Source organism: Podospora anserina, chromosome 4 (genome assembly GCF_000226545.1).
Source record: "Podospora anserina S mat+ genomic DNA chromosome 4, supercontig 4".
NCBI classification, from domain to species: Eukaryota; Fungi; Ascomycota; class Sordariomycetes; order Sordariales; family Podosporaceae; genus Podospora; species Podospora anserina.
This window is the reverse complement of record NW_001914850.1, coordinates 1,308,905-1,323,773: the sequence shown is the minus strand read 5'-3', so window position 1 is coordinate 1,323,773 and position 14,869 is coordinate 1,308,905. Positions and strand designations below refer to the sequence as shown.

At 54.1% G+C, this 14,869-nt stretch overlaps 4 protein-coding genes across 4 annotated transcripts, besides 1 other annotated feature; 3 read left to right on the top strand and 1 right to left on the bottom strand.

Annotated features, from left to right (window-relative positions):
- Positions 1-440: 440 nt before the first annotated feature.
- Positions 441-1,039, bottom strand: PODANS_4_7200 (uncharacterized protein; the record flags this gene model as incomplete). Its single annotated transcript, XM_001906079.1, has 2 exons — positions 441-904; positions 946-1,039. Coding segments are annotated over 2 exons (558 nt in total), but the record flags the coding sequence as incomplete, so codon positions are not given.
- Positions 1,040-3,201: 2,162 nt separating this feature from the next.
- On the top strand, positions 3,202-5,118 carry PODANS_4_7210 (uncharacterized protein; the record flags this gene model as incomplete). The annotated part of the gene is made up of 2 exons (XM_001906078.1): positions 3,202-3,818; positions 3,876-5,118. The coding sequence occupies 2 exons, from the start codon at positions 3,202-3,204 to the stop codon at positions 5,116-5,118; spliced, it is 1,860 nt and encodes a 619-aa protein (XP_001906113.1).
- A 539-nt stretch (positions 5,119-5,657) lies between these two features.
- PODANS_4_7220 (uncharacterized protein) lies at positions 5,658-7,816 on the top strand (the record flags this gene model as incomplete). Its single annotated transcript, XM_001906077.1, has 6 exons — positions 5,658-5,922; positions 5,996-6,175; positions 6,235-6,615; positions 6,668-7,469; positions 7,525-7,745; positions 7,806-7,816. The coding sequence occupies 6 exons, from the start codon at positions 5,658-5,660 to the stop codon at positions 7,814-7,816; spliced, it is 1,860 nt and encodes a 619-aa protein (XP_001906112.1).
- A 1,155-nt stretch (positions 7,817-8,971) lies between these two features.
- PODANS_4_7230 (uncharacterized protein) lies at positions 8,972-13,925 on the top strand (the record flags this gene model as incomplete). Its single annotated transcript, XM_001906076.1, has 2 exons — positions 8,972-12,677; positions 12,751-13,925. The coding sequence occupies 2 exons, from the start codon at positions 8,972-8,974 to the stop codon at positions 13,923-13,925; spliced, it is 4,881 nt and encodes a 1,626-aa protein (XP_001906111.1).
- An 873-nt stretch (positions 13,926-14,798) lies between these two features.
- Positions 14,799-14,869: a sequence feature (rRNA 5S).

The following is a 14,869-nucleotide window of genomic DNA, read 5'->3' as shown; positions in this document are numbered from 1 at the left end:
TATGTTTTCTATGACGGAATATCTACCTAGAGAAGAGCGAGTAGCCAGAATGATAGCAGCGCCAACTTCCAACTGTGTGCCATTGACTGAAAATGTGTGTTGATTTGCGAGGGCAGCTCCGTCCGATGTCAATATCTCAAAAGTACTAAACACACAAAGTATCAAATTCCGCAATCGTCAGCTAAACAAAATGTCCCCCTGGCAATCATCTGCGCCATCCCTCTGCTCGAAAAGACCCCCTGAACGCCTGTCCTGGCCTGTCAGAGCCTTGGAGAATAAAAAAACAAATTCGACAAGAGTGCTGTTACAACATGGTTTACAGTGAAGAGTCAAAACACAAAGGACTCAGGAGTTGGCAGGGGGTGAGTCGACCGGTGTCTCTTCCCTCTTGATGATGCGTACATGACGCTCGTAAAACTGCAGCATCTAGACGGAAAACGTCAGCACTTCAATACGGCCATGTGGGGGGCTCTAGAACCTACTTTTTGAGGGCATCTCGAGTAGATGACGCTAGTCTCGTGTTGAGTCCTGTGCCCGTTCTTCCATGTTAGGTACACCATGAGCTTGTGGGTCTCCTCGTCCTCGCATGCGTCAAGGTGCGCAATATGATCTTCCCAGCTTCCTGCTGGTGGCTTCCAGACCGCTTGCTTAGCGCTGGCTGGGGGCTCGGAGTCTGCAGGATGGCTGCCATTTCTCTTGGATCGTTTGCTGGTGGTAGATGCTTGCGGGGTTGACGAATCCTTGCGGCCGCGCTTCTTGCTCTGGACGGCGGTGTGGGTTTCGTTAAGGAGCGCTTCTCTGCCACCAATGCTCTTCAGGTATTCGTTGAGAGCCTCGGAGGCGTTCTCACTATGTTTAAGCCCGTTAGCCCTATTGTTGCAGTCCCAAGATAGAACCACAGTTCCTTACGTCAAATTTTCCTCCGGTTCCCACGTGCGGTCCGACTTCTTTTCGTATCCCTCCCATTTGACCTCATAGAGTAATTCGCCGCCCTAAAAGCAGTCAGATGAAAGCCAAGTAGCGATCCCATGTTGCGCTCAACCCACCTTTCCAATCATGTGCGAGAGAATCTTCTCAACAACATAACTATTCGCCCTGTCAACGACTGTCCAATCCACGCATCATCGTCTCTGGCGGGTCCATACACTTCGGCTTCCCCGTCTCCATCCTCTTCTTCAGTATCCTCATCGTCCTCAGCAACATCCCCATTTACAATCTCGGGCTCCTCTTCGTCGACGGGTTCGGAGTAGCGCTGTGCTTTCTTGCCGCTGCGCTTTGGCGGGGGGCTGAGCTCTCGATCCGAGGGCTCGCTATCGCTCATTGCTAAATTCGAGGGTTAGACATGGCTGGTCGCACGACAAAGAACATGACAAGATGCAGCTCAGAAAGCGGGCGGCGACAGGTCGATTGCGACGACGCGACGCGACGCGCCACCCCGTCGCGCAACCGTAAATGCATCGAGGGGCTTTGCAGCTGGGATGGAAGCATACCTGGTGGCATTGTGACGTTGGAATCAGACGAAAAACGAGGGGTGGTTTGTTTGGGTGATTATGTGAAGCTATTCACAGCAGGGGGGTTAGCACGGCGCAGGTGTGCAGTTTCAGCGGTTCCAGTCTCGTCTAGCAAACATGCAGCGTTGGTGATGGCTTCTGCGGAAAAAATGGGGGCTGGCTTGCCAACGGCAAAATGGCAGGAGGTCAGGTGATCTGGCGATGTTAAGAACGCATTGACCAATCGCTTTATGGAGAGCTTGGTCTCCAGCTGAAGAAGCGATGACAGGCAAGCCAAGATCATCTATTCAATACCGCCTGTTTGGGGTTGTGGCCACGGAAATGAAGACAAACCTGATGAACTTCATAATAACCCCCCCTTCGCACGTAGGTTCCTCGGAGAACATGGGACCAACACGAACATTCGGATGGCTTCGAGTCGAGATGCCCACTGGAGCCATGTGCCATGCTGTCATGTGGAGTCACTGCAACGCTCAAATTAAGAGTTGGAGGGACGGACAAGCATCTCCAAATTTGTGATGGAAGATGAGGCGAGGAGTGCCTCCAGCTTTGTACAGCAGTAGTCAATGCCAATTGGGAACCAAGATAGTCATCAGTCGTGATACTAGCCAGTCGGGTACAGTTCCAGGACATCCATCAGGTAGGTAGGTAGTGGTGTTGTAAAAGTGTCACCGGAAAGCTTCCTGTTGATTGATTGATCTCAGGGGAATTCCAGAAGCTTGCCCCAGGCGTGACAGCGCAACCTACAGGCACGACCCCGGTCCCGGCTAGGCACCCCTGCAGTCCCAGCCGATGATCAGCGCCAAGCAAGCGGCGGAACAAACAGCAACGTTTGCCGGTTGTTGCGCTTGTCCCGAGAGGGAAATGACCTTGGGTGAACTGCCAGATGTCACCGACCTCCGGCACAACCTGAGAAAAAAAGAATTGACCTTGATGGATCAAACCTCGACTGGAACTGGCTGATCGGGAGAAGGAAGGCTGCTGCTGTTCCTGCCTCTGGATAATGTCAGTTGGGTGCAGATACGACATGCACATGCAACTTTAAATTTCACATCGCACCCATCTTTTCCGCCCGCCGCCGTCTTCAGGTCTTGGATGGAACCTGCATCTCCCTGTCTGCAAGCCAACACCGACTGTCTCTGGCTCCTGCTGAGGTGTCGATGTCCTAACCCCTGCCGCGTTACCTGTACTGTACAATAACCCGGGAAAGGGGATCCAAAAAAGAAATGTGTCTGGGCCTCCTCGCTGGCGAGACGAGGCGATCCATTCACCACTCAAAAAGAGGCGGAATATTCCCCATCTGTCATTTTTAAACCCCGAACATCCCAAGCCTCGTTTGCGATCCTTCCCGCCGCTTCTTCTTTTCTGATCTCTTTTGTTTACTGTTATAAAACACCGACCCCGTCTTCAAACGCCCGTCGCCCAACACCCGTCACCCGTCACCCGTCAATGGTCTTGTGTCTGCACCAGTCCGGCCGAAGGAGCAACAGACGTTGACCAACTAAAGAAGCTTCCGGGTCTTTTACCCCCTGGGCCCCCCCCCTTGGATCGCCACGGCCCGCCCTTCTCCAGGTTGCTCTAGAGCTCCCGTTGCTCCCCACCGTCTGTGACCGTTCCGCCGAGCGAGTACGAGCAGCCACCCGTCCCTGCGGCTCACCGACAACTGCCCGAGGTCAGCAAAAAGCCCGCCATGTCCGACGAAGCCCCGGCCCAGTCGGCCGAGACCGGTACAACCAAGGCGGTCAAGGACAAGACCTGTACCTATTGCCACCAAGCCTTCACATCGTCTTCGCTCGGCCGCCATCTAGATGTATTCATTAAGGAGAACAACCCCAAGGCCCCCGATGGGATTCACGATGTGGAAGAAATCAGACGGAATCGATCCAATATCACCCGCCGTCGTCCCAAAGCTTCGACCGGAACCCCCGGTGCTCCTGGGGTTAGAAGACGAGACACGTCAGTGTCAGTCGGAACGCCAACGGCTGCGTCGAGAAGGAGTCAGGGGTCTGTTTCGGTAGAGGTTGATTCTGCATCCATCACACCAGTATCACAAACCAAAGGCAAAGGGACTGCTGATAGGAAATATCCGTTCAATACACCATGGGAAGCCACGGGTGTCATCAACGACCTTGGTGGGCGGGATGCCACGGCATACGAGGGTGGGTTCAGGCAACATCAGCGATCAGCCAGTCGCCAGCGTATGAAGCAACAACTGGACGCCAGACACGTATTGCAAGATGCCGAGGATACGAAAAGAGCCGCTGAACTCGCATTGCGGGAAATCATGGGTTCTTGGAGGGCTGCAAAGTAAGCCAGGCTTTCTCGTTGTGCCAAACAGACTTGTATACTGACGCTCTTTGACAGACAACAAATCGACATGCACTCGATACCTTTTGACTTTGATCCTCTTGCATTGGACTTTCCGGCACTGACGTTGCAGTGTCTCGAGAAACCACCCACGCTATTTGCTTCTACCCAGCACTCGACGTCCACTTCGTGGTCGATAACACCACCCGGTCCAGTTCAGCTGCAAGCCTTGCGAAATTATTTTGGAGAAGAGTTCAGGAGATGGAAGCTGGCTTGCACCGCGGCGACAACGGCGGTGAACGAAGATCTAACATATCCTCCCTCCCTAGTGCCAGTCAAGCCAGATGCTCGAGAAGCAGTGCGCAAGGCTGAAAAGGCAGCCGACAAGATGGAACAGCAAATATCCGATCACATAACAGCGACGTATTCAGTTTGGTGCTCACTTCCAGAGCCTGAGCGTGCCAGGCTGTGGACCCTCGAGCTGGCCAGAGGCTTGGGGCGGAAGCAAGACGAGGGGGCCAAACTCAAGCAAACCCAAAGCCTTCTTAGGCAAGAAAACAATCATCTCAAGTCTCAGATCGAACACTTGAGCCGGCTACAGCAACCTAAAGAGTTCAAGATTGTGCAGCCGACAACAGTGTACATGGATGAGAAGCTGGTCAACCACATGCTGGAGCTCGGTTTCAGCGCAGCGAAGGATGGCGGCGGCGTAGGCTTCAACATGGCCGATAGGCATGCGGATCTCGACACGGTTGTGGCAAGGGCGATTAATCGCTGGAAGGATGTGATCGTGTCGTCTAGGTCCGCGGCGGCCGGTATCTCAGCGCAGCGCACCTTGGAAGCTGCGAGTGCCGGAGTGTCGCCAACAACTACTGGCTCTGGGCAGGGTATGCGACAGTTGCAGCCTCAGAGGCACCAATCACAACATTCGGTGCCGAATAACGACGCCCGGGCGTCTCTTCACCCTTCTCCGGCAGCAAGCAATAACGTTGCGAATTATGCACCATCGACGGCATCTACCACTAAAGCCGGTTCGCCCTCGACTGCCGTCGGTACACCCAGCATCATCACGGCGCCGGCCAGTGTTGGTGCCGGGCAAGATTCGGACGAGGAAATGGGCGGGCAGGACGTGCCGGAAATCTCAGAAGCTAACACAGCTGAGGAAGACGGTGATGTTGATGCGGACGCGGATGCTGACGCGGATGCTGACGCGGATGGGGACGTGGATGCCGACGCCGATGTCGATGCCGATGCCGATGCCGATACCGATGCCGATATGGACGCTGACGCTGACCCTTAGTAGCTGGTTGAAGGATTTTTGCATTGCGTCAGTCTATCATTGCTTCGTATTATTCGAGTCAGAGCACAGCGGGCGACATCTTTATTTGTACCATCATCGGGAAGGGGGGCGCATTGCACTGGAAGGGAAAACAAGGACAGTCCTCAGCACAAGGTCTTATAGATACTGTTTCTTAGCTTTAGTCATATTAATACCCGTATAGAATTTCTCTTCTTGGCACTTATTTGGAGCCAGAAACCAACAGTTGTTCCCATGCTTGAGCGTGCACAGTACAAGTACCTCATGAAGGGTGAGAAGAGTGAAACCCACAAAGGGGGCAGGGTTAGGGTCACCCCTGAGTCACTTCGACTGATAACAACCCTGACGGTTGCGATTGAGTCACCCCGCCAAAAGCTTTCAAAAAAATTACCCCGCTGTGGATAATTTCCAGCATCTGGGCCGACAGCGGGCAACTTGAACCCCCGAACCAGAAAACCTCCCCCCTTCTTCAACGTTGTTGAATCTAGTGGTCCCTGGTACGAGACAGCACCACTTTCAAAATGGCCGACTCAGCTCCTGCCCCTGCGCCCCCCACCGAGGAGGTTGCCAACCTCCATCTCGACGAAGTGACGGGCGAGAAGGTCTCCAAGACGGAGCTCAAGAAGCGTCAGAAGCAGCGCCAGAAGGAGGCCGAGAAGGCCAAAAAGGCTGCTGCTGCTCCCCCCAAGGCGTCGTCCGGCAAGCCCAAGAACGCCGCCGGTCAGGAGGAGGCCGACCTCAATCCCAACCAGTACTATGAGATCCGGACGCGCCACGTCAATGAGCGTATGTGATGTGTTTATGTGGTGGCTGTAGAAGCTATGGACTCGGTGCTGACCCAATGCGTCACTGTGTGCAGTCCTCAAGAACCCCGAGACGAACCCTTACCCCCACAAGTTCCAGGTCACCTATGACGACTACAAGTTCCACGACGAGTTCAAGCACCTCAAGTCTGGCGAGGACGACAAGAACACCGAGATTCGCATCGCTGCCCGCATCTACAACAAGCGTGCTAGCGGTTCCAAGCTCATCTTCTACGGTAAATTCCGCTCCAACATGTTTCACCGGCTGGGGACGCCTTGCTCATTTAGCTCCTAGATGTTCGCACCTCTGCCGATACCAAGAGCATCGGCACCCAGATCCAAATTGTGTGCCAGGCCCAGCTCGTCGCCGAGGGAGCCCCTTCGTTTGAGCAGCAACACGAGAACATCCGCCGTGGTGATGTGATTGGTATCATTGGTTATGCTGGCCGTACCAACCCCAAGAACAGGCTCGCCGAAGGCAAGGAGGGCGAGCTGTCCATCTTTGCGACCGAGATCAAGCTTCTCAGCCCTTGCTTGCACATGCTTCCCAGCGTGCGCTTCCCCTTCGCCGACGCTGAGCAGCGCGCGCGTATGAGATATCTCGATATGCTGTGGAACGACAGGAGCCGTGAGACCCTCTGGCAGCGCAGCCGGATGGTCAGGTATATCCGTGACTGTAAGTTTGTTTGAGTCAATCCGGAGAAGAGCAAAACTGACAAGTGGTCAAGTCTTCCATGAGCGTCGCTTCATCGAGGTTGAGACGCCCATGATGCACGCCATTGCTGGCGGTGCTACCGCTCTGCCATTCATCACTCATCACAACGATCTCGATATCGACATGTACATGAGAGTCGCCCCTGAGCTGTTCCTCAAGAAGATGATTGTCGGTCAGTTTGGCAAGGTCTTCGAGATGGGCAAGAACTTCCGCAACGAGGGCGTCGATCTCACACACAACCCCGAGTTCACCTCGATTGAGTTCTACTGGGCGTACGCCGATATGTACGACCTCATGAACATCACCGAGGAGCTTGTTTCCTCTCTCGTCAAGCACCTTACCGGCGGTTACGTCACCAAGTTCACCAACCAGCACGGCGAGGAGTACACGGTCAACTGGGAGGCCCCATGGCGCAGGGTCGAGATGATTCCGGCCCTCGAGGAAGCCACCGGCGAGAAGTTCCCTCCCAGCGAGGAGCTCCACACCGACGAGACGAACGCGTTCCTCCAGAGAGTGTGCAAGAAGATGGGTGTTGAGTGCCCACCACCTCTCACCAACGCTCGCATGATTGACAAGCTCACGGGCGAGTTCATCGAGGAGACCTGCGTCAACCCCACCTTCATCTTGGAGCACCCCCAGATGATGAGCCCTCTTGCCAAGTACCATCGTTCCAAGAAGGGTCTCTGCGAGCGTTTTGAGGCTTTCGTGTGCAAGAAGGAGATTGCCAACGCCTACACCGAGTTGAACAACCCCTTCGACCAAAGACTTCGCTTCGAGGAGCAAGCTCGCCAGAAGGACCAGGGTGATGACGAGGCGTAGGTTTTCCGCCAATGTGATGAACGATTCGATACAAGGCTAACTTTCCTGCAGTCAACTTGTTGATGAGTCCTTCTTGAACGCCCTCGAGTATGGTCTTCCCCCAACCGGTGGCTGGGGTCTCGGTATCGACCGTCTTGCCATGTTCTTGACCAACAACTACTCTATTCGCGAGGTGTTGGCCTTCCCCTTCTTGCGTGAGGAGAAGAACGGTCCCAAGCAGCCTTTTGCGGCTGAGCTCGCAAATGTCGAGCCCATGCCCGAGGAGGGCATCCGTAAGTCTATCCAATCAAGAGTTGCTGACGCGTACGTACCCAATGCTAATATAACTACAGCCCACAAATAAACGTATACTACCAAAAAACAACAGAGATACGTAAAAAGGCCTGGCGGAGCTGTGTAGCCACCAGTTTCTAGATATTTCTCGGTGAAAAAAAAGAAGAAGTGTACTAGGTATGTAGTGAACAGGACAACGCAATGTTGAGCTGAGGCACTGCAAAAGGACTGTTTGATTACCTAATGATCATATAAACATTATGTGGTGTGAAGATGACGACTGAAGTTTTGCCAATCAAGATGATGATGGGCTGTGCATGTGGAATCAGAGACTCAGCGAACGTGGAGGAATTGTCGGTGTTTGTTGTTGTTGGCCAAGGGCTTGTCGAAGTCTTGGGTCTTGGAGATGACAAAAGAGGGAGATGCGATCGGGGTGTGTGGCTTGGCGCGCACAGAGATCGTGTAACGATGAAAGTTCTTGGTTGAGATAACCCTTCAGGAACACTCATTTCCAGCAAGCTGTTTCGAAGCTGTCGAGGGCATTTCAGCTTATGAAGTGTTTCCTGCTGGCATTCTACTGTCTAATCTATTGATGACGCAAAACAAAGCCGTTTTATGGTTAAATCAATGTCACCGAGAGATCTTTCCAAATCCCGATCGGGAGAGAGAATTAAAAAACGTGGGGTTCAGCCAAGGCTGTTAAGCGTGGCTCGCAAGGTGCCAGCCAAGGAGTCTAAGCCCCAATTGGTTCACAAGGCTTCCAGCTTTCAGGGGTGGGAATGGGACGTCAGTCGGGTTCGGATTCAAAAGGTGTTTGCTTGCGTATTCCGCTCGTACATATTCGAGATGACGCCCCCCTCCCCCCCCCTTCTTTGTTAAAGGGTGGGCGATGCGCCGAGGCTTGTTATTGGAATTTTTATCTCTTTCGTTCTATTAATTTGATCGAGATCGACGTTCTTTTATTTGTTTTCTTCAGGTGACAGTTTTGATAGACAGAACCGGCGGGATTGTCAAGTCAACGTTTCACTTTTCCCCGCGCGCGCAATTCTTCAATTGAGTTTAACGCGCGACCAGACTCCCGGGACGTGTGCATGCTGTAGCGCGCGGCGCAAGCCGAGACAGTTCGACAGTAGTAAACGGTTCACGACAATCACCGACCGAACCGGCCGACCGTTGAACACAAGTTCCTCTCTTTTTAGAGGGCGTGTCCATCGCCGCCGCCGCAATGGCGCTCCTCCGCCAAACCTGGACCCTCACCCGCAAAAACTGGCTCATCCTCCTCGGCCGCCACCCGTTGGCTACCGTCGTCCAAGCGTTTGTTCTCCCCATCATTTTGGTGTCCTTCCTCTCGTTCGCACGGAATTTGTTCGTCCCCAGCGCAGTCTTTGGCATCTCCCCTGCGCGCCCGATCCGATCTTTCCAGAATGCTCTCGAGGCCTCGACGGGGAGGCCGAATGTTATTTTTGTTAATAACGGCTACACGGGGGGAGAAATCGAGCGTGTGATTGATGAGCTGGCTGGGGTTGCTGAACGAGCGGGGAAGAATGTTACCATTTTGGAGAGGGACGAAGATGTCGACGGGATATGCCGGAGCAGTTTGAGGGGCGTGACGGAGTGTTTCGCGGCTGTGAGCTTCAAGGGGAGTCCGGAGGAGGGGGATGGGAACGGGCTGTGGAATTACACCATCAGTCTTGACAGTGCGCTGGGGCAATTTAGGATCAATGCTGAGAGTGATAGGAATGATGGGCAGATTTACATGCTGCCGCTTCAGCGGGCGGTGGATGAGGTTATTTCTAGGGGGAACTCTGGTCGGGGGAATGAGCTGCCTGAGGATGTGGAGGAGTATCAGTTTACCAGCCAGACGACGGAGGAGAGGGCGGAGAGGATTAGGGTGTTTTACCAGAGCGCGATTATCAACTTTTTGGGGGTGACGTTTATTGCTGCGTTGATCGGGGTGGTGTATCAGATGACGGGTTTTATTGCGACGGAGAGGGAGACGGGGATGAGTACGCTTGTGGAGGCGATGATGGCTACCCCCAGAAGGTGGCAGGCGCAGGCGGCGAGGATCTTCTCGTACCATATTGCGTTTTCGCTGCTGTATTTGCCGGGGTGGGTCATCAGTTGTATCATTTTAGGGAGGGGGGTGTTTAGCAACACGAGCATTTTGGTTGTGTTGTTCTTCTTCATCCTGTCGGGGTTGGCACTGGCGTCGTTTTCGGTGCTGGGGGCGAGTTTCTTCAAGAAGTCGCAGTTGAGCGGAGTGTCGGTGACGATTATGGCGATTTTGCTGGCAGTTATTGCTCAGGTTATCACCAGGCCGGGGACGGGGCCGGTGGTTGCCTTGAGCTTGCTGTTTGCGCCTTGCAACTTTACTTACTTCATCACGCTGATGGCGAGGTTTCAGGAGAAGCAGATTTCGACGGATTTGTTGAAGACGGCGCCCGATAGTCCCTGGAATGTTCCCGGCATTGTGCTGTTTATCTTTCTCGCGGTTCAGATCATCGTTTACCCTTTTCTGGGCGCCATGGTGGAAAGATGGCTTCATGGTACCTCTTCGAGTGGGAGGAACATCGTCATTGGAGACAAGAACAGGGGCGATCTCGGTCCCGACTGCGCGGTTCAGCTGGAAGAGTTCACCAAGGTCTACAACCCCGGCCCTCTGCGACGCCTGTTCTCATTCATCTCCAAGCCCAAGCCGCCAGTCGTCGCAGTCAACAAGCTCTCCCTCTCGGTCAGTCGCGGCCAGATCGTCGCCCTTCTCGGCGCCAACGGCAGTGGCAAGTCTACGACCCTCGACACCATCGCTGGTATCAACAAGGCCACCAGCGGAAAGATCACCATTGACGGCACCGGCGGTCTCGGTATCGCTCCTCAGAAGAACGTGCTCTGGGATGAGCTCACTGTCGAGGAACACATCCGCATCTTCAACCGGCTCAAGTCGCCCAAGAACCACGCCTCCAAGGAAGAAATTCGCCAGCTTGTCATCGGAGTCGATCTCGAACAAAAGATCAAGGCCCAGTCAAAAACTCTGTCCGGTGGTCAGAAACGCAAGTTGCAACTCGGAATGATGCTTACTGGTGGCAGCGCCGTCTGCTGCGTGGATGAAGTCTCTTCCGGTTTGGACCCTCTGTCTCGCAGGAAAATATGGGATATTCTCCTTGCCGAGCGTGGAAGGCGCACCATGATTCTGACGACGCACTTCTTGGATGAAGCTGATTTGCTGGCTGATTACATTGCTGTCATGTCCAAGGGCAACCTCCGCGCAAGTGGCACATCGGTTGAGCTCAAGGATCGCAAGGGTGGCGGCTACAGGATTCATATCAACAACAACAAGCTCATCCCGCTGCTTCCGGAGGTGGAGGGTGTTACCAAGAAGGCCACCCAGGAAGAGGCGGCTTATGTCGCGGCTACTTCGGCTTTGGCGGCCAAGACGATCAAGGAGCTCGAAGCGGCAGGGATTACGGATTATCGGTTTTCTGGGCCCACGATTGAGGATGTGTTTTTGCAGCTTGCGGAGGAGGTTCAGGCTGAGGGCGGTGGGGTGCCGATTGAGAATAGGGGTGTCTTGAGCTCGACGGAGGATGAGAAGTCGGAGACTGTGCCGGTTGGTGATGTCAAGACACCTGTGAAGGGTAACGGGCTGGAGTTGATGGATGGGAAGCCGATTGGGTTCTTGAAGCAGACTTGGGTGTTGTTTTTGAAGAGGTGCACGGTTTTCAAAGGGAATTGGTTCCCTTCGATTGCTGCTTTTATCATTCCGGTTGCTGCGGCTGGGTTGGTTATGTTGTTTGTGAAGGGTCAAGAGCCTGCTGGGTGCAGCGCGGACGAGCTGTCGTCTCGCCAGGAGGCTGTGAATATCTTTGGCAGTGACTTTGACTTTTGGATGGTTGCTGGGCCTTCGGACAAGTTCTCGCAGTCTACGTTGATCAATCTGTTGGCCCCAATCTTTATGGCGTCACAGGGCTTGGAAGGTAATGGCAGCACTGGAAGCAGCGATGGTATCATTGTCAAGAGACAAAACAACCCGATGGATCTTTTCAACAACATTACCTTGGTTGACACTCTTGATGAGTTCAACAATGCGGTGCTTCAGTTCCGCAAGAATATCACCCCTACCGCTATCTGGCTTGGTGACGACAACACTCCTCCAACTCTCGCGTACAAGGGTAACGGTCCTGAGGTGATCAACGCCTGGTTTGGCCAATGGGTCATGAACATGCTGCTGACCAACTCGAGCATTGCCTCTTCCTACACCGTCTTCGACCGCCCTTTCACTCCCAGCACCGGAAACTCTCTTCAGGTCTTGGTGTATGTCGGCTTGGCTTTGTGCGCCTACCCTGGCTTCTTTGCCCTTTATCCGAATCTTGAGAGACGAAGAAACGTCCGCGGCCTTCAGTACTCCAACGGTGTTAGACCTCTTCCCTTGTGGCTCGCCTACACCGGTTTCGACTTTATCATCGTCATCGCTGGCGCCGTCCTGAGCATCATCTTGTGGGCAGCTCTCGCCAATAGCCTTTGGTATCACCTTGGCTATGTGTTCCTGATCTTCGTTCTGTATGGTCTGGCTTCGACTCTGTTGGCATACAATATCTCGCTCTTCAGCGCCAACCAGCTGTCAGCCTACGCCTTTACCGCCGCTGGCCAGCTCGTGATGTTCATTGTCTACCTGTTTGGTTACATGTCGGTTATCACTTATGCACCGGTTCAACAGGTCGACAAGCTGTTGATCATTGTCCACTTTGCTCTGGCAGTGTTGGCACCGATCATATCGCTCACTCGTGCGCTGTTCCTCGCCATGAACCTGTTCTCTACAGCCTGCGATGGTGATGCCCTGGCCTCTTACCCCGGCGGTATCCTTCAATACGGCGGTCCTATCCTCTACCTCGTCATCCAGATTATTGTCCTCTTCCTCATCCTCGTCTGGGCAGACGGTGGCAGCGCTGGGTCAGCCTCCGCAAACTCCTGTCCGTTCCAAGCCCAAGGCCGCCAACCCCGATGAAGCAGCCGCCATGTCGGATGAAGAAGTCGCCAACGAACTCGTCCGTGTCAAGTCCTCGGCCACCGGTGGTAACACCAAGATCACCGACGGCCTCCGCGTCATCAACCTCACCAAGTCCTTCGGCTCCAACACTGCGGTCGACAATGTCACCTTCGGTGTCCCCCACGGCGAAGTCTTTGCTCTCCTTGGCCCCAACGGAGCAGGTAAATCCACCACCATCTCCGTCATCCGCGGTGACATCAAACCCTCCGGCGGTGCTTCCGGCGGCGACGTCTTTGTCGAAGACGCCTCGGTAACGCAGCAACTCTCCGTCGCCCGCCGCCACCTCGGCGTCTGCCCTCAATTCGACGCCATCGACCAAATGACGGTAGCCGAGCACCTCCGCTTCTACGCTCGCGTCCGTGGCATCAGCGACATCGACGCTCAAGTCTCTGCCGTCATCGACGCAGTAGGCCTGCAACTCTTCCGCGACCGCCAAGCCCACGCTTTGTCAGGTGGTAACAAGCGCAAGCTGTCTCTTGGTATTGCTCTCATGGGTAACCCCTCTGTCATCCTCCTCGATGAGCCCTCCTCCGGTCTTGACGCCGCCGCGAAGAGAATCATGTGGCGCACCCTTGCTGCCACCGTCCCGGGCCGTTCGATTTTGTTGACGACCCACTCGATGGAGGAAGCGGACGCTCTAGCCGGGAGGGCGGGGATCCTCGCCAAGAGGATGCTCGCCATGGGAAGCATTGAACATCTCCGGAACAAGTTTGGGGATCTCATCCATGTGCACCTTGTCTGCAAGGGGGCGCCTCACACGCCTGAGTCTCAGATTCTGAAGATTAGACAATGGGTCGCCGAGCAGTTTGGCGAGGGGGCGGAGGTGGAAGAGAAGACGTACCACGGACAGATGAGGTTCAAGGTTCCCGCCTCGGCGGTTGTGTCCGGGGAGAAGGACCCCAGGACCGGAGGGGATCTGAGTCAGAACTCGGCCGTGGGGAGGCTGGTGGTGTTGCTGGAGGAGAATAGGGATCTGTTGGGGGTGGAGCACTACAGTGTCAGCCCCACGACGCTGGATCAGGTTTTCTTGACGGTGGTGGGGAGGCATAATGTTAGGGAGGAGGGGTATGAGAATAAGAAGGTGAAGAAGTGGTGGCAGGGGGGGGAGTGGAGGTGGCCGAAGATATGGTGTTCTTAGAGAGGTTAAAGAGGTGGGGTAGATGAAGGTGGGGAGTTATTGGACATATGGGCAGGGGGGATTTCTTTTCAATTGTTGTTATATTGTGCTACAGCCAGATACCATCACGTTTTGGTTTTCTTTTTTCTTTTTCAGATATATACATTTTCTTTATTTGTTAATATAGGGGCTGGGGTATGAGGGCATAGAAAGCCAGGAAGCGCTTTTTAGAGCTAGCTTTGGGATTATGATGGCTATGAGTGTGTAGTGTGTCTACGGCATCAGAAGATAAATATTCATGAAAGATATTTCACTCACAAATACTACACGTTTTTGTTCCAAAAGGTTGCAAGCTAGGGTACATCAGACCATTACACCCCTGCCTACCTCAACCTACATGCCCGGATATAGGTAAGGGACTCATGACTTCTAGCCCTTCGACCAGGCAGTACCCCACAATCCTCTGAAGCCCAAAACAAGCCAACTCCTCAAACCAACGCCGTAGCCGGCTCACTAGCTGGAGTCGCCCTGCTTCTTACACACGGTAGGCTGTACTTTGGCCGCCGAACCAAAAGAGCAGCAGCAACAGCGCGTTCGAGGGTGCCACTGGCAACTCTCTTACCAACCCCGCGCTGTTCACGCCGGGAGATGGATCAGACTCATAGCTAGAAGGAGACCCGCGTGCCGAGGGTGTGTGGTATGAGTCTGATGCTCGGTCAGTCGGCACACTGGGTATTTGTGGCAAGGGGATACGATAGTCAGACACATTCTAGTGAGACAGAGAGGGTGTAAAAAGAGGGAGAGGATGTCATCTTAATGTGTGGCAGAGGGGTGTTGGGTGGGGAGACAACAGTACAACGTTGCTATATAGTTGAGGAATCTGATGAGCACAAGCACATACGACCATAGACAGCTGAAAATACGGCATCCCGTCCGCTCTGCCCGAGTCAAGCAGCTGATCGCCA